This window comes from Entamoeba histolytica, genomic scaffold (assembly GCF_000208925.1).
Source record: "Entamoeba histolytica HM-1:IMSS scf_1104750518587 genomic scaffold, whole genome shotgun sequence".
Taxonomy (NCBI): domain Eukaryota; phylum Evosea; order Mastigamoebida; family Endamoebidae; genus Entamoeba; species Entamoeba histolytica.
Genome location: NW_001914860.1, coordinates 296,590 through 322,936, shown reverse-complemented (window position 1 = coordinate 322,936; position 26,347 = coordinate 296,590). Strand labels below are relative to the sequence as shown.

At 26.6% G+C, this 26,347-nt stretch overlaps 14 protein-coding genes across 14 annotated transcripts, besides 3 other annotated features; 8 read left to right on the top strand and 6 right to left on the bottom strand.

The window, feature by feature from the left end:
- Positions 1-219: 219 nt before the first annotated feature.
- Positions 220-863: a repeat region.
- Positions 864-1,006: 143 nt separating this feature from the next.
- EHI_152760 (zinc transporter, putative) lies at positions 1,007-1,952 on the bottom strand (the record flags this gene model as incomplete). The annotated part of the gene is made up of 2 exons (XM_650596.1): positions 1,007-1,532; positions 1,609-1,952. The coding sequence occupies 2 exons, from the start codon at positions 1,950-1,952 to the stop codon at positions 1,007-1,009; spliced, it is 870 nt and encodes a 289-aa protein (XP_655688.1).
- A 381-nt stretch (positions 1,953-2,333) lies between these two features.
- Positions 2,334-3,740, bottom strand: EHI_152750 (eukaryotic peptide chain release factor subunit 1, putative; the record flags this gene model as incomplete). Its single annotated transcript, XM_650595.1, has 1 exon — positions 2,334-3,740. The coding sequence occupies one exon, from the start codon at positions 3,738-3,740 to the stop codon at positions 2,334-2,336; it is 1,407 nt and encodes a 468-aa protein (XP_655687.1).
- An 851-nt stretch (positions 3,741-4,591) lies between these two features.
- EHI_152740 (uncharacterized protein) lies at positions 4,592-5,287 on the top strand (the record flags this gene model as incomplete). Its single annotated transcript, XM_650594.2, has 1 exon — positions 4,592-5,287. One exon carries the CDS (start codon positions 4,592-4,594, stop codon positions 5,285-5,287), a length of 696 nt encoding a protein of 231 aa, XP_655686.2.
- A 106-nt stretch (positions 5,288-5,393) lies between these two features.
- On the bottom strand, positions 5,394-6,945 carry EHI_152730 (RNA polymerase III subunit, putative; the record flags this gene model as incomplete). The annotated part of the gene is made up of 2 exons (XM_650593.1): positions 5,394-5,917; positions 5,970-6,945. The coding sequence occupies 2 exons, from the start codon at positions 6,943-6,945 to the stop codon at positions 5,394-5,396; spliced, it is 1,500 nt and encodes a 499-aa protein (XP_655685.1).
- Positions 6,946-7,165: 220 nt separating this feature from the next.
- On the top strand, positions 7,166-8,827 carry EHI_152720 (small-conductance mechanosensitive ion channel, putative; the record flags this gene model as incomplete). Its single annotated transcript, XM_650592.1, has 1 exon — positions 7,166-8,827. One exon carries the CDS (start codon positions 7,166-7,168, stop codon positions 8,825-8,827), a length of 1,662 nt encoding a protein of 553 aa, XP_655684.1.
- A 128-nt stretch (positions 8,828-8,955) lies between these two features.
- On the bottom strand, positions 8,956-9,323 carry EHI_152710 (RING finger protein, putative; the record flags this gene model as incomplete). The annotated part of the gene is made up of 2 exons (XM_650591.2): positions 8,956-8,961; positions 9,024-9,323. 2 exons carry the CDS (start codon positions 9,321-9,323, stop codon positions 8,956-8,958), a joined length of 306 nt encoding a protein of 101 aa, XP_655683.2.
- Positions 9,324-10,388: 1,065 nt separating this feature from the next.
- Positions 10,389-10,744, top strand: EHI_152700 (uncharacterized protein; the record flags this gene model as incomplete). Its single annotated transcript, XM_001913323.1, has 2 exons — positions 10,389-10,665; positions 10,725-10,744. The coding sequence occupies 2 exons, from the start codon at positions 10,389-10,391 to the stop codon at positions 10,742-10,744; spliced, it is 297 nt and encodes a 98-aa protein (XP_001913358.1).
- Positions 10,745-11,022: 278 nt separating this feature from the next.
- On the top strand, positions 11,023-14,874 carry EHI_152690 (Rap/Ran GTPase-activating protein, putative; the record flags this gene model as incomplete). The annotated part of the gene is made up of 1 exon (XM_650589.2): positions 11,023-14,874. The coding sequence occupies one exon, from the start codon at positions 11,023-11,025 to the stop codon at positions 14,872-14,874; it is 3,852 nt and encodes a 1,283-aa protein (XP_655681.2).
- Positions 14,875-15,189: 315 nt separating this feature from the next.
- On the bottom strand, positions 15,190-16,716 carry EHI_152680 (EH-domain containing protein, putative; the record flags this gene model as incomplete). The annotated part of the gene is made up of 1 exon (XM_650588.1): positions 15,190-16,716. One exon carries the CDS (start codon positions 16,714-16,716, stop codon positions 15,190-15,192), a length of 1,527 nt encoding a protein of 508 aa, XP_655680.1.
- A 924-nt stretch (positions 16,717-17,640) lies between these two features.
- Positions 17,641-18,705, top strand: EHI_152670 (malate dehydrogenase, putative; the record flags this gene model as incomplete). Its single annotated transcript, XM_650587.2, has 1 exon — positions 17,641-18,705. The coding sequence occupies one exon, from the start codon at positions 17,641-17,643 to the stop codon at positions 18,703-18,705; it is 1,065 nt and encodes a 354-aa protein (XP_655679.2).
- A 255-nt stretch (positions 18,706-18,960) lies between these two features.
- Positions 18,961-19,536, top strand: EHI_152660 (ARP2/3 complex 20 kDa subunit, putative; the record flags this gene model as incomplete). The annotated part of the gene is made up of 1 exon (XM_643475.1): positions 18,961-19,536. One exon carries the CDS (start codon positions 18,961-18,963, stop codon positions 19,534-19,536), a length of 576 nt encoding a protein of 191 aa, XP_648567.1.
- A 222-nt stretch (positions 19,537-19,758) lies between these two features.
- Positions 19,759-20,185: a repeat region.
- A 158-nt stretch (positions 20,186-20,343) lies between these two features.
- EHI_152650 (type A flavoprotein, putative) lies at positions 20,344-21,601 on the top strand (the record flags this gene model as incomplete). Its single annotated transcript, XM_001913322.1, has 1 exon — positions 20,344-21,601. The coding sequence occupies exon 1, from the start codon at positions 20,381-20,383 to the stop codon at positions 21,599-21,601; it is 1,221 nt and encodes a 406-aa protein (XP_001913357.1). The 5' UTR covers positions 20,344-20,380.
- Positions 21,602-22,549: 948 nt separating this feature from the next.
- Positions 22,550-23,302, top strand: EHI_152640 (ser/thr protein phosphatase family protein; the record flags this gene model as incomplete). The annotated part of the gene is made up of 1 exon (XM_651855.2): positions 22,550-23,302. One exon carries the CDS (start codon positions 22,550-22,552, stop codon positions 23,300-23,302), a length of 753 nt encoding a protein of 250 aa, XP_656947.2.
- A 62-nt stretch (positions 23,303-23,364) lies between these two features.
- On the bottom strand, positions 23,365-25,069 carry EHI_152630 (uncharacterized protein; the record flags this gene model as incomplete). Its single annotated transcript, XM_651856.2, has 3 exons — positions 23,365-23,569; positions 23,625-24,517; positions 24,566-25,069. The coding sequence occupies 3 exons, from the start codon at positions 25,067-25,069 to the stop codon at positions 23,365-23,367; spliced, it is 1,602 nt and encodes a 533-aa protein (XP_656948.2).
- Positions 25,070-26,008: 939 nt separating this feature from the next.
- Positions 26,009-26,347: a repeat region.

Here is a 26,347-nt window from a genome sequence, read left to right as displayed (position 1 = left end):
ACCTTTCAATAGTTAGAACAAATCATGGAATGAGAAATCATTAATTAAATGTTAAGAATTATTGAACTAACTTATTACAAGAGTTGAAGTTTTTTTTTGAAAGAAATATCTTTCCATATATTATGAATTTCATTATTCCATTTTCAAAAAATTATTTTGTAAAATGATTGGTTAAAGCAAACACAGGAAAATGCCAAGACTAACAATAAAAAAAAAAAAAAAAAAAAAAAAAAAAAGAAATCAATTATGATTAACCTTATTTTTTAGGTTTTTCATCATGTTGAGAAGTGAGCGAATCAGTTTCTTCAACACGCTTTATTTCTATTGAAATAAAGTTTTTGCAAGCATGCTCGACTTAAATGGTTCCTCATTTAAGTTGCTGCCTGACTTTTATTTTGATTTTAATGAGTAATATAATATTTCTCATTCTTTATATTGTTGTTTTAAGGAGAGTATATCCATAACTTACTGTTATAGCTCATCTCCTTTTACCTTCGACACCCCTTAAAGAAACCCTATTCCTTGATAATATCATTATGTTTAATTTTTGTGCAACAATATCAATTATATATGCGTCTTCTTTAATAAATGATAATTCTTAATACGTAATACCTCCTTAATATAACAATCCTTATAAATAATAATGAATAACAATACACGTTAATGAAGAACAATACACGTTAATGAATAATAATCTTTTATAATAATCACTCATAATAAATATTAATAATAATAACCAGTTAGTTTTGAATAGATATTATCTCACCAAAGGCACGTCATGACCAGACGATAACTGGGAGATTCGAAGCATGGGATTATTTTAGGGTTTCGTGTGGTGTCTCTGACGTGCCATCTTCGAATCTATGCCAAGACTAACAATAAAAAATAAAGAAATAAGAAAAAAATAATAACAGAAATAATAGTCTAATAATAAAAACTAAAAGAATTATATTAAAATATTCCTGATAATATTAAATTACTTTTACTTTTGGATTATTTGAACCAATTAATTTCCTTCTAACATAGTAACAAATGACATAGCAAGGAAAAGAATAATAGCTAATGTAAATTTAATGTATTTATATTTTCCATTTTCAAATTGTTCAGTTAGAATTTCACAAATAGCTACATATAAGAATGTTCCTGCTGCTAAACAAATTAAAATTCCTTGAATCAATTCAGAAATAGGAGATTCTCCTAATAATTCAACAATTAACACTCCGCATAATGACCCAATAGGGGTAAATGTTGAAAAGACTAATACAATAACCGCAACAATTGGTAACGATTGAATTTTTGACATCAAGAAAATAACAGTGAATCCTGAGTCGGCCCACTTGTGTCCTGCAACTGCTATAAAAATAGCAGTTGGACTTGTGGAAACACCTAATCCAAGACCTTCAAAGAAAGAATGTAACGATAAAGCAAAAATTAATGTAATAATTGAACACCATCCCTTTCCTTCTTCTTTTTCTTCTTCAGGATGTTTATGTCTATGAGACCATTCTTCCATAAGAGAGTCATTCTCTTCTCTAAAAAGTAAATATAGTTTTCAACTAAATTAAGTCTTAAGAAAGTTACATTTGTAATAATAAATATATAACAAACCCTGACATCTTTTCAACATCTTCAAATGAAGCATGACCTCCATGTGTTACTACCACTCTATCAAAGAAAAAGATAAATAAGAATGAACAACCACAACAAAAGAATCCCAGTGGAAGACCCATAAAGTCATATCCTGAATGGTCAATCATATCATTACCTTCAGCTAACATATGCATTAATCCACCAGATAAGAATAATCCACCAGCTGATGCACTACAAATATCTAAAATTTCACCAGCAAGTTTTCTGTTAGGTAAGAGTTTAATAAAGAATGGAATAAATCCACCAATCACACAGACAAAGTAACATACTAAGATGTAGACTGTTAATTCAAAGTCGAGCATCTCTTCTGACTATTTATAGATCTAAGGGTTGTCCATTTAAATAATTTTTTAACAATAAGGAACTTCTAATGTTTGGTTAAACTTCTTCATTCTTTGATTAATTCAATTATCTTTTCTTTTTTCTTCTTTGGTACCTTTGGTCCATAACTGCTTTGCAAAAATTTGTTTTTTAATTTTATTAATAAATATACAAATAGATAAAATATGAGTGATTTATTGGTAACCATAGATTATTTGTTTCTTCTTTCAAAAATAATTACTATAAATGAAAAATACTTATTTGATAACTGAAAATAAAGAAATTATTCTTAATAAAAAAAAGCAATTGTATTAATTCTGATAAAGAAGTTACTTCTGCCATTAACCTTCTTTTTAAAGTCCTTACAAACCAAATTCATCATCAAATTCTTGGAAATGATCTGCTTCATCTCCAAAAATATCATCGTCATCTTCTTCTTCATGTTCAAATTCTTCATTCATATTGAAATTATCATCAAGTTCATCCATACTTAATTGGTATCTTAAAATACCTCCAATACCTCCAAATCCTTTTGCAAATTGAGCTCCTTCTTGAGACTTATCTGTAACAAATTCAAGATGTGCACCAAATTCTTTATAATGTTTTGATAACCAATCAACAAATGATTCACTCTCTACTAATTGGAAATCAACTCCTGTTTCTGGGTCTTTTATAACTCCATTTTCTGCAGCTTCTGATTCCTTCTTTAAATAAAGAACTTTTCGTTCATCAGTTTGTGGGTGTTTTAATTCAATTCTAATAGTAGGAAGATTTTCCCAAACAATTAATTTTTCTACAGCTCCCATTTCTAATGCTTTCAATGTTTCTTGAACTCCAAAAACAAATTTACCAGTATCCATTTTAATATTGTCCATGAAAGAATTAATCAAATCTTTTTCAGCAACAAATTTAACATTTCTTAATGTTTCTGCAGAAAGTTCAATAGCTTGATTGAATCCATTCATTCCTCCATAAGATACATCAACAATATTTAATACAATTGCTTGAAGTCTTTGATCAAATAACATTGATTTGTTTAAGACTGTTTTAAAATCTGCAATACCAGCAAGAATAAGTCCACATACATTTGGTCTATCATCAGTAATGAAATTTTGTACAGCTAATTCACCTACTTGACGTACATAGTTATGTCTTTTTTCAAGTCTTAAACGAGCAAAACGAACAGATGACTGTCCTCCTCTACCATGTTTCTTTGGTAATTCAACACTAATCTTTTGAAGAACAGTACGAGTATTTCCTTGAAGAGTACCGAATAAAGTACCATTACCATCCATAATAATAAATCCATATTTATCATCATTTTGGAGTAAATCATTAAGAGCTTCAGTATGGAATCTGTTATCGCAAAGATATGTTGATGTATTAATTGGTTTAGGTGGTTCAAAATCAATACATAATAATTTTTCTCCTTTTTCAGTATAAACTGAACCACAATAAATAATAAGTCCATTTGGTGGAACTACGTGATACAACTTCAATCGGTTTTGAGTTGATGTAATGGCAGTAAGAACAGATTGTCTGTTGACACGTGATTTAATATTAGTTGCAGTTCCATATTCTTCAACTAATTTTTGCATCATTTTAGAGATTTGTTCCATTGGTTTCATAATAAGAGTAATCATTGATGTACCATCTCCTCGAGCTTGTTCAATATTCTTAATTAAACGTTTAGTTTGGAATAATTTAATGGCTTCTTCTTCATTCATTTCATCTCCTTTAACTTTGATTGCTTTGTTCAATACAGCCATGTTTGTTGTCTGGTTTTTTTTCAACCCTAGTACTTTTTTTGTAAAATTTTCAGGGTTTTCTTTGTTATTTTTTCTTTTCTATTTAGACTTTACTTCTTTCAATAGTTTTTTTATTATTTAAATATTCTTGTTATTTAAAAATTCAATTTCTTAAGTAATACATAGTCTTATTGTTCTATGAGCTTTTCATTAATAAAAAAAAGACATTACACATTTAATACTCTTTTATTACTAATACGTTAGTATTTATTTTATCTTGAAAACTATTAATATTTTTTTTAATAATGATTAAATGTTATATATATCATATTTAATCACATACTTTTATTTTTTATTAAATAAAAGTCATGAATATTGTTATTCCTTTTAAAAAATATTTCAAGTAATGTGCGAGAATGAGTATAGAATTAATTTCCTTTAATCTTTTTTAGTTGAGGAGTGGTGAATCAATACAAAACGTTACTGAGTATTTTAATAAATTAAAATAATTCCACTCATTAATATCTTTCTAATTAATAAATATAGATTCTTTTGATTTGAGTAGAAAAATTAAAAATAACTTCAGGTTTTTTGAAGTGATCTATTTTTGTTTATGTGATTCTAAGTAAATTGAAATCATAGAGTTTTCTGCTGTTCTCGAATTTAATTTAAAGTATTAATCCCTTTGATTCAAATCTAGTTCTTTTTAGTGAATGAAGACAAGTAAGGAATCCAGTAAAACTAAAAAGAGGGGTAGTAGAAGCTTTTGTATTAAAAATTTCACTAAGAAAAGCATTACACTCTTTAGACTCCATTCTAGTTCTGACACAAGTTCTGAAGAATGTGATGACGCCATTAATTCAGTTGAACGTATGTCACTTATAACGTCAATACCATCAATAACCCTTGAGTCTAGAAGCTTTTTTAAACCTCTTGAAAAAAGTTCATCTGAAATACTCAAGTTATCATCTAAACCACAACAAAGAAGAAGTATAAATGATCAATATTTGACTAATTATCTTTCTCCAAATGTACATAATGAAAAACCAATTTATCGATTGGTTGAACGTATCGGATTTATTAGAAGAAATATTGGAATTAAAACAGAAAAGATAATATTTGATTCAAATCAAGATGGACTAGATAATAGGATATTAAGTTCTAAAGTTTTTGGAAAAGAAAGTATTTTGTTTATATGTATTGCAGATGGAATTAGGTTTGGATGTTTTCATAAGGACATAATTGCTCCATTTAACAAATGTCCAAGTAATGAATTTTATTCAAAAGGTTCATTTATCTTTTTTATTAAAGATAATATTTCAGTTTGTGAAACTATTCTGAAAAGATTAAACAAAAATCAACCAAATATTGAATTACATTATTGTCCTGAAAAAGATACAGTCTTTTCTTGTATTAATGCTTTTACAATTAAATCAAATGGTGATGTTAATCTTTCTGAATTAATTACTCATTCATTTGATTGTAAAGAAATACAAAATATATTATCACTCACATTTCAAAGAAGTTCAATAGTTTGTAAACGATTATTAGCTATTCAATTTGAGTAATTTGTATTAATACATTTATTCATATTTTCAACATTTATTTTTTCTCTTTTAACAAAACAAATTTTTAAAATACGATGACAATAAAAATAAATCAAATCAATTTGTTTTAATAATCTTTCAAACAGAAGAATAAACCAGAAAGGTAATATAACCCATCCAATAACATTTTTTGTCTTCTATCTAAATTCATATATTCTTCATTTTCTTCTTCATTTAATAATATCTGACCAATTTCCACTCCTTCATTATATTTTGCTATTAACGCAGACTTTGATGATATTTCTAACTTTAATCGATCCATTGTATTCATCAATGACTTTGCTGTTTCACTTAATAATATGGCATTAATTTGTGAAAAATTAATGGACCACATATAATATGAATTTTTGCCACCTCTTATATTTGATTTAGGAACTTCTTGTCCATTGACATACCCTGCTTGATGCATTTGATATAATCCTCGTTTAACTTCTTCTCCTTCTCCAATTAATAAATCAGCAATTTGAGAATCAGTTAGAATATGTTTAATTTTTAATACCCTATGAATACTTGCTCCAATAACTCCAAATTTTGATTGAATGCATGACTCAATCATAACCCCCTTTAAAAATGCTGTCGCAGCATCAACCTCTAATATATTAGTATTATTAATTTTTTATTAATAAAAGAATAATTTTCAAACGTAATTTAAAACTATTAGTATCACTAACAAATGCTGATTGATTTTTTGCAATAATAAATGGCTCATCTCGACTCATCATTTCAAGATATTTTCTAATCGTTTCAGGTGCTATCTCTCTTAAGTTTTGACATAAAATAGCAAAATCAACAGGCGTTTTGCCATATGCAGATAAATCCCACATTTTTTCAATAATTGGAACAGCTTTATTATCAAATTTCTTATTAACTAAATCCAACAATTTGTATAAGATAGTTTCTTTATTATAAACTTCAATATTCACTGTCCAAACTGGTTGGCTATTATCAGAGTCTTCAACTTTTGTAGTAGAATTCAAATTAGTTTGTGCTTTTAAATCAATTCCAACTTTAACTTTTTTAGGAATAGGATTTTCAGTAACAACATCAATTTTTCCTCTTTTTCTTATTCCTTTTCTTCTAACATTTTCATTTTGTTTTACAGTAGAAAATGATGGCGCTGGAGTACTTGTACGTTCTAGTTGAACTAAATCAACAACATTTTTATTTACTCGAGTAATATATTTCTCTTTAACCATTTCATCAAATACCGCTTTTAAATCACTTTCTTTTACATCAATGTTCTTCGATTGAAGGACAGCAAATATGTCTTCAAAATTGAGCATACCATATGTAATCAGAGTTATTGAAATTTCTTTAGCTAACTCACCAAATTTTTGTTGCATTAAGGCAATAAAATGAGAGTGACGTAACGAAAATAATATACGGTTTTGATCAATAGAAATAATTACTGGTTCTTCATTTGAATACTTCAATATGCTGTGATGAAGTAACACAAAAAGTGCTTCATACATCTTTGAATATGGTTGATGACATTGTCTCCATAAATCAAAAATAGTTGATGGTTTAACTAATAAGTATTTTGTTATTTGTCCGACAAATTTACCAAATTGGTTTTCTACTATTTGAACAAGTAATTGATTGTAGATTGTTGTGTTCATAAGTATAACACCAATCCAGTTGTATAGGTTTTCTTTTTTTTTTTTAATATTTATATTTTTATTGTATTTTTACTATAATTTTATTAATATTTTTTTGAAAACTCAAAATTGTATCATTATGAATGAAGATATGATTGTGATTATATCACTTTTTCATGAAAAGGATTTTCTTTAAAGAATTAGATGTTTCAAGAAAAATTTTATCGATTCTTCTATTTTAATGAGGATTTTCATAATTATTAGTAATATTGGATTAATAATTCTTGAAATAATTAATATTATTTTAACTATTGTAAGTAGTTTCTATCACTTTAACTTCTTTGGAGTTGCGTTATTCTATTATCCATTATATTTTACATGTACTATCCTCAGTATACATATAGTTTTTATATTATTACTACTTACAAAAAATTATTTGTTAAGAGTAAAACAACTTCATAGAATCAATACTCCTCATCTTGCATATTATTGTTGTACATTTATTGTTACTTCTTTTTCATTTATTTTGTTCAAAACTCTTTTTGGAACAATATGGAAACAAATATCTATAGTTGTTGTAAATATCCATTATATTCTTATTGATATATGTGTTGTTAGAATCATTTGTGTTGTTATATGTTATCTTATCTCAACACATATCAATATAAATCAACTACTACCCCAACTTACCAACAACATTCGGTGTGAATTAGTTGTTAATTTTTTATTACATAATAATTCTCCTAACCCTGTTGAAGAACATTATTTAATGAATAAAAAAATAGTGTGGAGAGATATCATCAATAGAATGATTCTTGACAAAGAAAGTTTATTAGCAAAAAATCAAATCGATGAAAGAGAAACTGAACAAAAAAGTAAACAGTTGTTTGATAATCTCCATCAATTGCAAACATGTATATTCAATGGGTATGAAACAAAAAATGAGTCTTTTCAAACTGAAAGAGTTCCATTGTCTACAGTAAATGAAAGTATTATGTCTTCTGACCAAATTCTCTTTTCAGAAATTGACCATCATCAAATTAAAAAATCAATTGTAAAGAGATGTTTTTATGAAGAAGAAACTAATAAGTGGTTTGATGAAATGTTTAAAAAAGATATTATAGAAATAGAGGATTGTATTTCAGCAATTCGATTAGTTGATAAAAAAAAAGATTTATTAAAGAGAAAAGTTCGGGATAAAGAAACAATCTCAATAGCGCTTTCTCGTATTATTGATGTCTTTGGAATCCTTTTAATTCTTATAATTATTTGTTTAATTAATGGAGTTCCAATTTCATCATATTTATTACCTTCCTGTACTTTCTTTCTTGGCTTTTCGTTCATATTTGGAAATTATATGAAAAGAGTTTGGGAAAGTCTTGTTCTTGTTATTTTCATTCGACCATTCGATATTGGTGACAGAATTCAAGTAACTGGTTTTCCTGCAGTCATTATTGATGAAGTTCAACTACTAAGTACTGTTGCTCATAACCCAAATGGAGAACAATACATTCTCCCTAATGACTTTTTATATAATAGTGTTATCACACAACTTAAACGTTCACCATTTTATACAATTGAATTATACATTAATGTTGACATAACTATTGACTTTAAAATTATTGAAGAAATTCGAGTTTCATTAGAACAATTTGTTAAAACAGATACAATGTTTAAGTGGAATACAGACATAATATTTTCTCCAGTAGATGTGACTCTTGAACATAAAATTAATTTCTTACTATGGATTGAAGTAAATAATATCACTTATAATGACCCAGGAAAGTATCTTAAAGCTAAAAAGATGATTATTGAATTACTTACAAATGAGTTAGTTAAAAGAAATGTTATATTCACATTACCAAAACAACGTTTAGTTGTTGACTTAAAAACTGAAAAGTAAATATATCAAAAAGAGACTTAAATTATTTTAGGTTTTGTTCTTGTTTATTAGTGATAACCATACTATGTTGGTTAATCAAAGCTTTAATAAGGAAAATGAAACAAATGACAAGTATCACAATAAGAATTTTAGTTCTCCATGTAAGAATAGTTTTACTAAATTATAAATCAAAAACTATTCAATGAAAAACACAAACAACAAACGTTTGTAACAAAGAATTTCCATCCATATCTTTTGTCACTATTTTCTTGTCTTCATCTTCATCTATTTCTAATTCAATGCTTTGTTCTTCAGGGTTTATTCCAATTGCCACATCATCTCCTTTGTTAGTTGTGTCAACAGACTGAGATACTACAATACTATCTTCATCATTATTTTTCAAGCTAATAGCTGCCATAACTTCACTTGTTGTAGATTCACTAACATTCTCATCACTAATATTTGCATACTTTTTTATAAATTCTAATTGTTTAAACTGTTGAATAAGAGATTGCATTAATACTGTGTTTTTATTTTCTTCTGTAAAAATATCTATTAAACACTCTGGACATTTAAACTGGTTTTCACAACTTTCTGACTCATTTAAATGGATATTACTTAATGACTTTAATAAACATTCTTGATGAAACTTATGTAAACAAGGTAATCGAACTATTAAATCCCCTTCAAATATTTCCTCTCCACACAAATGACATGAGTTATCTTTTTTTACTTTACCATCAACGTAATCCACATATTGACAAATTGTGCACTATTACAAAACTATGAATGTCTATTTAGTCAAATAACAAGATTTTCAACAAACTTCTTTATGACTTTTTAAAAGACAGTTTAAACAAATATGTTTCTCATGGTCAACACAATACAAAGTTGTTTGTTCTTTACAGATATGGCAAATCCCCATAAAGCAATAATGTATTAATTGAGTTCGGAAGATGTAAAAGTCAGGAAAATAAAGACTAAATTTTTTATTTTTTTTTTGGATTATAATTTCTACTTACTAGGAAAAAATCAATAAATAATATCTCTAAGATGAAGCAATTATATACCAGAGAAATACCTGTTGACAATAATATGTTCTATTAGCAACAAGTTAATCTTATTATAACTAGCTCCATTAATTTTTTATAAATTATATCAAGTTATAAAATCCATTAATAAACAACAAACTTCAAATAGAAGAAAATGAAATTTCAATTATCGTTTATCTGAAAGTTAGCATAATAAAAAATAAAAAATATAACTTATGAATAAACAATTTCTTTAAATCTAAAGACTTGAATAAAACAAAAATATTAAGGGAAAAACATTAGGTATTGGTATGCAACTTTCAAAAAAAATTAAACACTATTATATTTACATGGTATAAATGAATTATAATAGGTTTGATTCATAATTTAAAATTCGTTAGTTATTACAAAGAGAAGAATTAATGGAAAGACATATAAAGTCAATTGATAACTAATGTTTTGTTCCATGACTTTTTTTATCATTCATCCTAATCTCAAAATAAAGAGAAAATAGAAGATTTAACTTTAAAATCTTAGACTTTCTCAACAAAATGGATATACCAAATCTAAAACTTATTTCACAAGATGGTCATGAATTTTATATTTCTCGTGAATGTGCACAACACAGTGGAACACTTAAAACAATGCTTGAAGACCAACCAACAGAAGGTATCATTACTATTCCTATTCCTGGAATTCCAAGCAAATTATTAGAACGAACCATTGAGTATATGTACTACAGACAAATGTACTCTCGTGCACCATCTCAAGATGTTATTCCAAACTTTGATATCGACCCATCAAATGCTTTAGAATTGTTACTCGCATGTTTGTTACATAATAATTTTTTGGTTTTTATTTAGAATATAAATAGATTTAATTTTTAGCACATTATCTTGACTTGTAATTTGAACTTTAAATTTAATGACTTTCTTTCAAATTTATATTTCTTTATGTAATTTTTAAATGTAATAACAATAAATTATTCTTTTAGTTTTATCTTGTTATAAGATATTACTCACTTTGACCTATGAAAGGTTAGTAACATAAAACTAAAAGAATATAAAATATAACAATACCAAATGCTAGAAATTCACTGAGTATTTTTCCTTTAATAAAAAGGTTTTCCAGTTATTACAACACAACTTAACTAAAAATAATAAAGAACTATTAAATAATAACTTTATGTCAAGTAAATCAGCTAAAGAACAATTAGAACAGGAAAAGAAGATACGAAAGAAAAAAGCGTTACTTCTTGAGCCAAAAGAATCTAATGCAAATAAATTTAAATATTTACAATGGCTTATTGAAGAGGATAGTGATATAGTTTCATATTGTAAAATAAATCATTCATTGACTGGATTAATTCTAAGTGAATATGCCACTGGACAAGTTGCTCATTGTAAAAAAGGAAAACAAACTAGTAAAGCTGCATTAAGCCAATTAAAAATAATCGAGTTTGCAGGAAAAGTATTTCCATATAATGAATTTCATGTATTTGAGTCGTTGTTTTCATTATTTGAGAATTATCTTTCTATTGGAACTGATACAATTTTAAGACGTGCAGCATACGAAACTCTATTAAATATGTATCAAGACAAACAAGAATATTCTTCACAGTTTGCAAGATATATCATATCTTCAATGAATATTGGAAGTTTAATTGATCTACCACCAAACCAACCATTTCCTAGTTTGGTTAATGAACCTTATGTTCCTTCTGAAGAACCTGTTGATGAACGATCACTTTCAATGGAATTTATTGATAAATTTTTGGATCGATTATTAAAGAAAGAGAGTTATAAAACATTTCTTCCTATTGCAGAAAATATTTGTGCATTACTATTTCCATCATTTTCTAAAACAATTACATTGTCATGTGTTGTCCCATCATCAGGATTAGGAGATATTCCAACACGATTAATGGAAATTATTTTAACTGATTTACGAAAATTAATAACTAGTGATATTAAAGAAATGTTTTTCAAAGAAGAAGGTGCAACTCCATTCTTAGAGTTTATTCTATCAACAGCACTTAATTTCTCACCAGAAACTTTCCAAAATGGACTTAATTATTTCACATTCTTTTATACAGAATTTGTTGCTAAAACAAACACTGCAATAAGTTATGAAAATGCACTTGGAAGTAACAAATTATTAGAATTTAGAAGATACATTATTCAATGCATTGATATTCCATTTGATCATGCTGAAATGAATCCAAATATTCGTTGTTTTACATCAGCACTTCATTCAAGAATGATGGAATTATTAAACAATGAATTAGATTTAATGGATGATATGAAAGATTTACTTATTGCAACACTTGTTAATAATATTAATAAATTAATTACTTGTTATCGTGATGATGCTGTTGGTTCACTTGTTGATACTATTATTACATCTTATGTTAGATGGAGACATTCTGCTACAGCATATAATAAATTATATGATATGCTTCATCAATTTTATTCTTCTTCTGGATTATTAACTCAGTTATGTCAAAAAATTATTCATGTAACAAAACAAATTATTTCCTTACCAACGAATTCTACTCCACAAAATCCTAATCAAATGGTACGTTATATAAGTGTTGAACCAGATTATATATTTCCTAATGATGATCCTACATTTAAAGAAATGATTAAACTGAAACCAAATGAAATGTTTGAATTATGGGAAGGACTTTGGTTTATGATACAAGATACATGTATGGAAACAGCAGTAAAAAATTGTATCACAAGTGTGAGAAAAGTATGTGAATTATTAATAAGATATGATGGAGAAAGTAAAGTTGATTTAATGAATACTTTTGGTACATATTTCCTTCGTAGTCTTTCATCTTCAGAAGAAATTGAAGTAAAAATAACTGCAGGATTAGGATTATGTGATTTATTTGTTAGAAATAAACGATATGTACTTCCAGCATATTCTACATTTTATGAAAGTATTGTCTCTCTCATTCCAAATGCACCATATGAATTTCTTCTTGGATTACATGACATTTTTTCATTAAGATTACCAGGATGTACTAGAATGATTGTTCCATTACTTTCTATGCTTCAACAACTTCCAACATTACCAGAAAAGTCTCATGAGAATATTGCAATGAAAATTATTGGATTATTAAATTCATTAATTTATGCAGAAAAATTATATCCACAAGTTTTTCCATTAATTGAATTTAAAGAAGCATTAGGAGATTTTAATTATTCTCTATATTATGCTCAAAAACATTTAATGACTCTATTTCAAGACTCTATTGCACAAGAAACATTATTATGGGGATTGGCATGTCATCTTCATCTTCTAGTTGTTCAACAAAAACAAAATGATTTAGCATTGGATATATTAAAGTGTTTGATGTCTTATTTACCAACTGAGAGATATGGATGTGTTTGTCAAATTATTTCATCATTAGCACGATTATCACCACCATTACCTGTTCCATTAATTACAGAATTACATGTTTCTGCATTCCAAATGATTTCCACTTTAAACAATCAAACCGTAGGAAGTTTACTTTGTGCATTGATGGAATATCTTATTTCCCCATCTGTGTCTCCAGCAATTCATTCTCTTGATATAGCTAGTATTATGCTTGAAGCACTCACCAGTGCACTTCATATGAATACAACAACTTCTAAACCACATCGAATTATTGCAGGAGAAGCAGCAGAAGCATATATTGGATTATATATATCAGGACTAGGTACAGAAGGAGCTTTATTAGTTAATTCTACTGGATCAGATGTGTCAGATAAATCAACTAAATGGTTCTTTAATGACAATACATTATATTCTGTAACACATCCAGAAAATGGAGAAGATGTCACGATTTGTGTAAGAAATAGTGTTGGTAGATTTGAATGGAAATTTACAGAAGTACAAGTTCCTAATTGGAAAAAGACTATTGAACATATAGAAGTTCTTGGTAATGTTTCTGAAGGAGATGGTATTGTTGTAGAAAATATTCATAGTGATATTAATGATGTTTCACAGCTTATTGATTTAATTCCAGAAGAACTTGTTTGGGATTTCCCAACTGAAGTAGGAAATAAAGAAGAATTTGACGAAACATTAAAAACAACAACAAAGGAATGTATTGATATGAGAAAAACTCTTCAACAAATACCAAAAGAGAAAATTGAAATTTTACCACCTTCTTTACCAGAAAAAATTGATGTATCAATTACCTCACCATTAACAACAGGATTATTAATGACTGAATTATTCTTCATTGATGGATTAGCTATTTCATCAAGACTAACATCATTACCATCTCATGACAAATTTAGAAATTTAGTCAGTGCTCTTGATAAAACTCCTGCAAGAAGAGTATATCCAATTGGGTTGATTTATGTAAAGAAAGGAATGAAAAATAAAGAAGAGATATTAAAGAATTGTGAAGTTTCAAGAAGATATGAAGGATTTTCAAGCTCATTAGGAGAACAAACGGATATTAAGAAATATAATGGATTTATTGGTGGAATGGAAAAAACAGGAAATGATGGTGTAACGGTTCTTTATTATAAATCATCAACAAGAGAATGTGTTTATCATGAGAGTGTCAGAATGCCATCTGTAGAAGGTAATGAAGAAAGAAAATGGAAATTAATTGGTGATGATCATGTTGTAATAATATGGAATGAAAATAATGAAGAACAAAACCAAGTTAAAGTTGAAGAACAAAATAATGGAAATATTTCAAGTCAAGTAATTATTAAACCAGGAATATGTGGTGTTGATACTATTGAAATACAAAGAAACAAAGATGTAAGAGTATTTGGACCATTATTAGATAATATGGTTGTTCCTGAAGATATTTTAGGAGAACTTACAAGAGAAACAGCTTTCAATGCATCAGATAATTCAAAACAAAGAATTATAGGAGATGATGTGATGTTACCATATTTACAAAGAAAACAAATGATAGATGATATAATTCCAAAGAATCCAACGTTCTCACAAAAAGGATATTTATCAACAATCAGTGTGTTCTTAGATGATAAAGAACCTACTAAACAAGAAAAATAATTTACAATTTGTTAAAATTTTTTATTTCTTTCTAATATATTATTTTTAATTCATTAAATCAAATTATTTTAAAATATTTTCTTCTTTTTATTTATTTTTTTATTCATAATAACAAAATACTCAAATAACAAAAAATTAATTTGTATTTTAAAATTTAAGTTGCTTTAATATATCTGGTAACTCAGAACAATATGGCTTTTCTTCTAATCCTTTAAGGAAAGAAACAACTTTTGCTAATATATGTATTTAAAAAGTATAAAAAAATTTTATGGAAAACACTAGAATTAAATAATTAAATTTGATTGTACTAATGAGTTACTCCACAGGCGGTAAATCATCCGGATAACCACCATTTTGCAATAGACTTCGAACTAAAACTTTGGCAAGAATGTATTGATGAGCATTTAACGATCCATTTTTACCGGAATCAGCAATAGACCAGATCTTTTTCAGAGCTTTCTTATCTGCTCCAGTAGCCATCAGTGGAGCAAAACAGTCTTTACCATTAACCTTACCTTCTTCGTTCTTTGGTAATTTATCAAATTCTTTTTGGTAAGCAAAAATTTCATCGTCAGTTACTTCTAAAATATCCATACATTTTTCATAACCAGTTGATGCTTCAAATGGGTTAGAAGAAGAAGACAAACTATCTTCCATTGGATATTTCTTTAATAACATCGGAATATCCGTGCCTAGTACGTCATCAATAGAAGCAATAAGCTTTGTATCTAACTTAGGGAATTTAGTGAAATCAAGTTCATTTAATTTTTCTTTATAAAGCTGGATTGGTGGGAAATCACCAGCAGCCAAATTATATTTTCTCATAATAATATTAAAGACATTATTCAAATCAGCAATAAGTTCTGCCTTCTTTTTTTCTTTACCAAATGTTGGCATTTGTTCACGAAGATATGATGTAATGTATGCGTTTGTTTTAGCTAATCTAGCACGTTTACATAATTCATTAACTTTACGAACAGTAGCTTGTTTTGGTAATGCATGAAGGTCATACATTAAATCATCACGTTCTTTTTCAAATAAAGAAGTAAATAAAGTATCTTTAAATGGTTGGTCCCAGAATGAAGAGACATAGACTCTAAGACATTCTGGTGTTTGCATAACTTTACCAAGTGACCACATAAGAGCTCCATATACTCTCATTAATTGTTGTGAATCAATAGAATCTGCTTTATTCAATACAATTTTCATTTTTTCTGAGTGTTTCTTAACAGATTCAATAACTCCTTTAAATTCATCAGAAATATCTAATTTATGTGCATCAAATACAAGTACAATCATATCAGCTCTTTCAGCAAACCATCTTACAACTTCATTAAAATCATATGATCTACCAATTCTTTGTTTTTCTCCAGACAAAACACCAGGAGAATCGATAAAAGTCATATGTTCAAGGAGGGGAAGATTACAATATGCACCACTAAATTTAGCCATAAAATCATTACCGAATCTAGCCAAATTAGTAAATGGTTTATCTGTTTGAACACATAAAGTATTTCCTGGAACATTACCATTTGTTGGTCCATGCATAATAGCTGCAAATCCATCAGTAGTTGGTTCAGGACCAATATTTGATCCTGGATAATCATAATTTAATAAATAATTAATAAAAGTAGTTTTACCAGTAGAGTATTGACCAAGGAATAAAACCATTGGCTTTGCATCAAAGTCAGCTGGTCTCATAGTTGGAGAAATTAAGTAATCATATTTATAATCAGTCTCTAATTTTTTGAGTTTAGTATCATAAATCTTTTTAATACCATCAATAACAGAGGTATAGCTTTCATCAATTTGGTTCTTTCTTCCTTTTCTTCCGAATGGCATTTGTATGTTATTTAACAAGAAATCTTTATTCAAGTTCTAAATAAATAATGTGGGTTTTGTAATTCTTCCAACTTCTTTTTTTTGTTTCTTTTCTTACTTTATTACAACTCATGAAAATAGTTTTGTTTGGCTTTTCTTTTTATTTCCGTTATATAAAACATTTATTTCTTTATTGAGGTTTTTATTTTCTGAAATTCTTTGTTCATTTCCACTTTTATTGTCTGACATTTATTGTTCTGTTGTGTCTGTTTAAATAAATCTTTTTTATTTTTTACTTTGTAAAGAATGGTACCAATAATTTAATTAGAGTTTATGAGACGAGTTGTAGTTATGTTACCTAATAAAACAAAACAGAAATTCAAAGAAAAATAAAATAACAAATTTAAAAACATTAAAAAATGTTATTAAAAGAAAGAAAAATGAAAATAAAACATAAAAAGAAATAAATTGAATTATCAGATAATTTCCATACAAAAAATAGTATCTTGAAATATGATTCAAGTATTATTGAATAAAATTCAATTGAAATTCAAATTAATTAACGATTTATTCAAAATAAAATCAAATAAAAAAACAACGTAGAAGCACGTGTTTTAATTTTAAAAAAATAATAATTCTTCATATTTTTGATAAAAATTAGTGAGAAAATGGAAGTTAGTATTTTTTGATAACCTCAACTACAAAAAATGTTAAATGAATAGATATAGAGATATTGAATAGAAGTAGAAACGATTCATAAAGTAAATTCAAAGATATTAATAATTAAATATGTCTAAATAAAAACAAAACTCATTAAAAACTGAAAGGGTTATTTTTGAAAAGTTGCAATTTCAACTTAAATTACAAGAATGAACAGTGAGAAAAAAGGGTAAAAAAAAGAGTATTTAAACCTATGTTAGAACTTTAAACATAATTCTAACATTAATGGCTAATATTGATTCTAATAAAGTGTGGTCTCGTGTTAACAATGATCCAAATGTTGAATCAAAACCACTTCATGTTCTTGTAACTGGAGCTGCAGGTCAAATTGGATATAATCTTCTTTTCTTAATTGCTCATGGTTTAATGTTTGGTCCAAATCAAACAGTTTATTTACATTTATATGATATTATGGTTGAAGCTATGGAAGGAGTAAAAATGGAATTAGCTGATTGTTGTTTCCCACTTGTTAAAGGAGTTGTAGCTTCAAATAAAACAGAAGTTGCATTTAAAGATGTTGAATGTGCTATTTTAGTTGCTGGTATGCCAAGAAAAGTAGGTATGGAAAGAAAAGAATTAATTGGCATTAACACTAGAATTATGAAAGAACAAGCTCTTGCTCTTAAGAATTTTGCTAATCCTCATGTTAGAGTTTTAGTTGTTGCTAATCCAGCTAATACTAATGCACTTGTAGTTGCTAATAATGCTGGAATTGATGTTAAACAAATTACTTGTTTAACTCGACTTGATCAAAATAGGGCTATTGCTCAAATTGCAAGTAAATTAAATTGTAAAGTTGAAGATGTTTCTGATGCTTTTGTATGGGGAAATCATTCAGAAAAACAATGTCCAGATATTTCTCATGCAGTTGTTCAAACATCAAATGGACCAAAAAGAGTAGCTGACCTTGTTGAAGAGTCATGGTTAGAATCTTTTAATAAAACTGTTCAAGAAAGAGGAGCTAAAGTAATTGAAATGAGAAAGGCATCATCAGCTGCTTCAGCTGCCAAAGCAATTGTTGATCATTTTAGAGATTGGTGTCTTGGAACAAATAAAGAAAAGATAGTTTGTATGGGAGTTTATAGTGAAGGACAATATGGTATTCCAAAAGGAATATTCTTTAGTATGCCAGTTGTCTGTTATGGAGGTGAATATCATATTGTTGATGATTTAAAATTAGATGAACATATAAAAGAAATGCTTAAAAATTCAGAAGAAGAACTTATTGAAGAACAAAAATTAGAGACTGCCTTTGAAGAAATTACACAACAATCCCACGTTCATGATTAAAATTAAATAGATTTGTTGTAACGTTTACTTTTTATTATTCTGACATAAGTATTATCTAATGAATAATTTTATAAAGAGAAAAATATTGTATTTTAGTTTGAATGAATAAGAATTTTTTATTGAATAAAACGTTTAAATAATCAATGGAAGAAAATAATTTGTATTGGTTAATGGAAAAAAAATAAGAACTTAATAATAGTTTATAAAAAAAAGAATGAACTAAAAGACAAGTAATTCAAATATAAGTTCTTTATTATGGCTACCACTTATCAAGCATATTTAGATACTATTAGAGCAACTTTGAATAGTGCAATGTGTGTAACTAACTTTGCATCACAATTAATTGAAAGACACAATAAACCAGAAGTTGAACTTGGTCTTTCAAAAGAAGTTATTTTTAAACCAGTAGTTATTGTTAGAGTACCATCTGAACCAAGTGGTGAAGAAAATGGAGTTGATAAATGTGAGAAAGTAATGATTGAAGGATCAATTAACTCAGTAAGAATTTCAATTTGTGTTAAAAAAGCTGATAATCTTGAAGTTATTCTTCTTAGAAGATTTGTTTCATTCCTTCAACAAAGAGCTGAAAATTTTGTTATTCTTAGAAGAAAACCAATTAAAGGATATGATATTTCTTTCTTAATTACTAACTTCCAAACAGAAAATCTCTTTAAACATAAACTTATCGATTTCATTATTGAATTTATGCAAGAAATCGATAAAGAAATTTCAGATATGAAGATTTCTGTTAATACTCGTGCTCGTATTGCTGTTGCTGGTATTACTGGCACTTCACCAGCTCCTGGTTTCTTCAAGGCATTATTAGCTTAAATCAAACCAAATCATTTTTTTTTTTTATTTTTTTTGTTATTTATCTTTATAAAATACTTTTTATTTTTTTTTTGTTTGGTTATTATTGTTTTCAATTCAAAAGTACTTTGTCAGAAACACCACACAAACACTAAAATAAATTAAATAAATGAACTACCAATTATAATCTGGTTATGGAGTTACTTTTTGCCAAATAATACTTATTCAAGACTAATTGGTTAATATTTATTAGTACTTATTATAAGCTATTATTAAAGAATTATTTAATATAATGGTATTATTTATTTATCAACATACAAATATATTTGATAGTGAATAGTTTAAATTGAATATATATAGGTGTTATCAAGAAAAGAGTGTTTGTTAATTTGTTGCTGATATTGAAGGAGATAAAATATATTCATAGTGTTATGGATATATTCTTCTTAAAACAAAAATAGAAAGAATGAGGAAGTTTAACACATATTAAATCCAAAATAAAAATCAAATAATAACTGAAACGAAGAATAATAAAGTTGATGATATTTAAAAAAACAACTTTAATTTAAAAGAAATAAAACGTGTTGAAGGAGTTGCTTCATTCACTTCATAACACGTTGAAAACCTAAAATTAGTTAAATCATAATTGATTTATTTTTATTTAATTTTTGTTTATTTCTAATTGTTTATTCAAGAAAAGAAAGAAAAAGAGGAAAGAACTAACCGAAAAAAGAAGAGAAGAAAGATCTAGAAGAAGAGAAAGAAGAAAAAAAGAGTCTGGACAAAATGAAAAAAAGAATCTGGACAAAGAGAAAAAAAAGAAGAGAATATATAAAGAGGAACTGAAAGAAAGAAATACATAGGAATGAAAGCATTGGAAGTAGTAAAAGACTTATATTGGGTAGGAGTATTTGATAAAGAATTACGAGTGTTTGATATAATAATGACAACACCATATGGAACTTCATACAATTCATTTTTATTAAAAAGTGAGAAAGGCAATGTATTATTTGAAACATGTAAAGAGAATTTTGCAGGAGAGTGTTTAGAGAGAATAGAAGATGTCATAGGAAAAGAAGGAAAATTAGATTATATCGTATTAAATCATACTGAACCAGATCACAGTGGATCATTAGTTCACATATTAGAGAAATACCCAGAAGCAACAGTAATTGGAACTATGGCAGCATTAAATAATATTAAATACATTGGACATATTAAAGAAAATACAAAGACATTAAATTCAGGAAAGATTAAAACACTTGACTTAGGAAATTATCACTTAAAATTCCTTATTCAACCATTTTTACATTGGCCAGATACTATGATGACAGTTATTGAAGAAATGAAAGTATTAGTTAGTTGTGATGTTTTTGGAGGACATTATGCAGATGAAAGAGTATTTAATGACCAAATGATGGAGAGAATTAAAGATATGGATGATGCATATAAACACTATTTTGATTGTATTTTTGGACCATTTAAAAATTATGTAATTAAAGGACTTGATATGATTGAAACACAAATGGGATTCCCAAGCGATGAACTTAAAGCTATTTGTTGTAGCCATGGACCTGTTTTAAGAACACACATTAAAGAAAATATCGAAAGATATAGACAATGGGCACAACCTATTGCTTTAAAAAATAAAGTTGTTATTGCTTATGGATCTGCTTATGGATATACTCAAAAAATGGCAGAACAAATTAGTGAAGGAATTAAATCTACTGGTGTTGAAGTTAAGATGTTTAATATTGTAGAGTCTTCTGTTGGTGATGTTTTAAAGGAATTTGAAGATGCTAAAGGTTTACTTTTAGGTACACCTACTTTAGTTAATGATACTATTCCTCCTATTATGCAAATTGCATGTAGTCTTAATCCAACTATCCATTGTAATAGATTTGTTCAATGCTTTGGTTCATTCGGTTGGAGTGGTGAAGGTGTTAAAAACTTATCAGCTAGAATCGTTCAATTAAAAGTTCACCAACCTGTTGAACCTTTATCTATTAAATTCCAACCTAATTCTAATGAATTACAAACATGCTTTGAATGGGGAAAGAAATTTGCTGAGGCCCTTAAAGCTTAATCCTTTTTTTCTTTGACTTTTCTTATTGTTTAGATGTTTTTCTTTTATTTGTAATTAGTGTATTGATATTTCTCTTTTAAAATTAATGTATTAATTATTAATTATTACCAATATAAAATTAACTATCTTTTATTTATAGAATGATAGTTAGTAATATTTTATTTCTTTGAACCATTACCATCTTCTATTTAATATTGGTTAATGGTAAATTTCCTTTACATGTTCCATCCTATTTTTCTTTCCTATAGCAGAGGTAACTAATTGATCTAAGGAGAAATTAGAAATGATAGTTACCACATTGTTGTAAAATGAATAAATCTAATACTAAAACAAAGAATAAACATTAAAGCTATTCTTGAAAAGAAAAGGTTAAAGAAATAATTAATTAAGAAACTCATTAAATTAATTCTATCTAATATTCAAGAAATTTATTAGACTTATAAATAAAAGAGTCAATCTGATAAAAAGGAATATCATTATTCTGTTATTTATAACTATTAAATCCAAAATCCCAAATTCTATTACAGAATTTCTTTAAGAATAATAAATGAATAAAAAATAGAATTAATTATTTTGATGAATTATGTTTTCTAAGTTGTCTCTCTTAATTAATAACTTTAGTAACTTCTCAAGATCTTGTTTCCGTTTAAATTCTTCTACTACAGATAAATTCCATTCTCCAAAGAAATTTGATAAAAAATGAATATCATTCATGATATCATCCATTCTTCTTGTGTTGTATTTTTCCGATTCATTTATAATAGAGGTATTGTCTTTATTTAAAAAAGAGTCCATTTGAAGAAACTTAGATGAAACCAAAAATCTTATAAATAGATACTAGATATTATTATCTAAAGTATTTTTTAACTCTTACTTCCTACAAATTTATTTTTAAAGAATAACTTTAAGTTTTTAGTTTTTCTATTTTCATTTCATTTTATTTGAATCATGATACCTTCACAACCAAGTCATTTTACAGTAATTTCTGATGTTCATAACACCCACCTTTCATTATCACTAAACAAAACAGATTATTTGCTTATTTGTGGTGATATTACTAATAGAGGAAATAAAGATAATTTAAAGTCATTTGGAAAATGGTTAAAAAATCAACCAGCAAAAAACATTATTATGGTTTTAGGAAATCATGAAAGAGAAGACTACATTAAGCATTCGTTTGTTATGAAGTCATTTCAGTCAATACCTAATTTGAATATATTGAATGGGTTACAAATAATTAATGGGTTTCAGTTTTTTGGTCAATCATTTCCATTTAAACCAGTTAACACTAAACTCCTTTCAATTAACCCAGATAAACCTCTTATTACTCTCTCACATGAGCCACCATACGGAATTCTGGATTATGGTATTTATCGAAGAAAAATTATTAATGATTCTTTTTATCATGCAGGAAATAAAGTAGTTAGAAAATTTATTGATGAAGTTCAACCTCAGGTTCATTGTTTTGGTCATTGCCATTCTTCACATGGAGTTAGTTTATTTGGTAAAACATTATGTGTTAATAGTTCGTTGACTGATGATGAAGGACAACCATTTAAGAAACCAATTTGTTTAATATACAAAAATAAAGAATTTAAACTACTAGATAAATCTAAATACATTTCTTTTCACTCTTTTCTAAAGCAAATCAAAATTGATCCATTTGAATTTATTGTTTCAAAAAATGAATATTTTAATTAGAATGATTTGTTTATTTTCGTTATAGATAACCAAATAATTGTAAAACCAATTGAATTAAGTAGTTAAATTGATTTATTTTGAATGTCTTTAATTAACTTTTCTGGACTATCATTTACAAGGAATTTAATCTCTTCTCCATTCTTTGTATGAATAAAAATTGTTTTACCAGTAAAACTAAATCTATCAATATCATCATAAAATAATTCTTCAACAGTATTTTCATTGACTATAATACTTAATTCAATACTATTATACTCTAAATATCCTCTAATTGAAATAAGTACTGATTCTCTTTAAAACTTAGTTTCAAAAAAAAACAAACATATTGCTTTCATATAAAATATCAACTTTTTCAATAAGGCATCTTCCTGTTTCTTCTTTTTTTTCCCAATTAACTTCTTTAATAGTTTTATCACTAACTAATCCTGCTATTTTATCTTTTACTAACTCAGATAATGAATTGGAAAGGCTCCTTCTTTTGATCTCTTTTTTAACAAAGTCTAATTTAAATACATTTTTCCAATTAACTCCACGACACACTTGACAATCTTTTGTATGGTCTTCAATATTAAAACCTTCAGACCGTTCTGTCCAGAATTTATGATATAAACTATAACCACCCCCAAGGACTGATATATGTTTTATATTCTTTTTTATTAATGTTTCTACAGTTGTTATAATTGATTCACTCTCATTTGGAGCACCTGAAAAATATAATACCCAATGAACACTTTCACGTGTTGTGTCAATGTCTTTAAGAAGAATAGAATTGTTAATATGACCATTGGTATAGTCATTTTCTTCTCGTCCATCAACATATATGATATTGATATTATTTAGTTTATCAGAAAGCATATCTGTTGGTGATACGGGGAAATATACACCTCCATCAAATTTAGAGGCTTCCCATCGTTGATAAATAGCATTATTTGAAAGACATGAACTTAATAATCTTGAAAAAGACGTAGGTGTGTTTTGTTGAATATATTTTGCAAACACAAGTAATGAAGAAGTGTCAGTCTCATTAAGACGAATTTCATTGAAATATGTTTCAAGAACAAGTGAACTTGTTACTTTAAATAATTCATTTCTATGTGTAATGAATATAGAACAAAGTATAAACATTGGAATAATTGGAGATGAATATAATAATCTGTCATATAATGATAATACAGTATCTATTGGATCATAGAATTGAATAAATAAAGAATAAAACTAGAAATGAAAATTCTGCTATTCTTAAATATATTAAAAAGAACAAACATGTTGAAGAACTAATGATTTTAAATTTATTGACAAACTCTTTAAATGATTTGATAATTGTGGATCATGATATTGTATCAATAACCAAAGTAATTGAATAATTCCATCAGAGTCAGCGGTATAATTATTAAATTTAGTTAAGAAATGAGTGATTGCACGTTGTTGCATTTTAAAGTCATTTGGAAATAATGAAGCAATAACCACAGCAATACCAATTGACCCCTCAAATTGTGGGTAGTCAGTTGGAATAATACTTTCAACTATTTGATAGATAAGAGCAAAATTTTGATATTTTTCTTCTGATAATGACTTTCCAAAGAATGTATTAGCTAAGTCTGGACTAACTTCTTTTGTATTAAACTCTTTAAAATCTTCATTATTTTGTAATATTAGTCTCCATATTTTTTCTCTCTTATCCTTTGGAAATCCAATTGTTTTAGCCATTTCTATTAATAGTTGTTTATCTTCCATTGCAAATAAAACAAGGCTTTGGTTCAAAGACATAGAAAATTTGAAATTAAATATTTTTAAGATAATATAATGTACTATTTTTAAAATTTCAATTAATCCAATTTAAAAAAAAAAAACAAATTACTATTTTTATGTTAAAACCATAATACCTTTTTTTGTTATGACTCAATTCATCTTCTCTACAATAATATCTTTGTTCTTAATACTTTAACTAATGTTAATATATTCAATTATTAACAAATGAAGCTATTTATATGTTTTTGGATAATATAAGGTTTTTATTTAAAAACAATTAGAATTAGCTGGAATTACTAAAAACTATCTTGTTAAAATTTATTTTTTAACTCTACTTTGTTTTTTTTTTCATATTCAATTCTTTTAAAAATTATACTGTTAATATAACTTTTTAGTTTCTTTCATTTTCTTGTATCATTAAAATAACTGTGCATTAGTAAATTTATATATTCATTTCCATCACTTAATTGATAATTTTTTTAATACTATAAACAAAACACTTACAAAGTCATTGGATTAATAGAATAACTAATTTCTTGATATTCAAGTTTTATATTATTCAAAACCTTTTTTGAGAAATAAAAGAGAATATTTTTAGGTTGGTTTAAAAACAAACGAAATTAAAGGAGAGTAGTCATAATTGAATTTATTAGTCTTTCACCATAATAAATTCATTTGTTGTTATTGATAAAGAATTGATTACCAAACTATACAGTTTTGTTCCACATTATTGGAAAGACTTAAAAACAATAATTATGATAATATCAAAACTCATAACTGAGTGATAAGCAAAATGGAAATAAAATTAACTCAATATATTAAAACAAAAAAGTTTAATATTGTTTTTTTTTGACTTGTTTTAGAGAATGTGTATGTAGCCAAAGATAATGAGAATACAATTAAAATTATTCAATTTATAAATAATTTATTTGAAAGTTATTTTGTATTTGTTCATATTTCAATTAAGTGAAAGAAAATGGCACAGAATCAAGTGCAACATGAAATTAAAAGAATATGATGAAGAAGGAATAAAAGTTAAAGCACTAGAAAGAATAAAATACATAAAATATATAATGACAATGATAAAAGAAAGAATTAAATTTAGTAAAGATGAAAGGATCAGAATCAATACAAATAAAATCATGTTTGATTATAACAAGAAAATTAGAATAATGAAGAAAAACAAAACAAAGAATGAAATATACCCAAATAACGATATTACTTTAGAATATTGGAAATCATTATATGAAACACGGGTGATATTAAATAAAGAGAAATGGAAAATAAAACAAAACA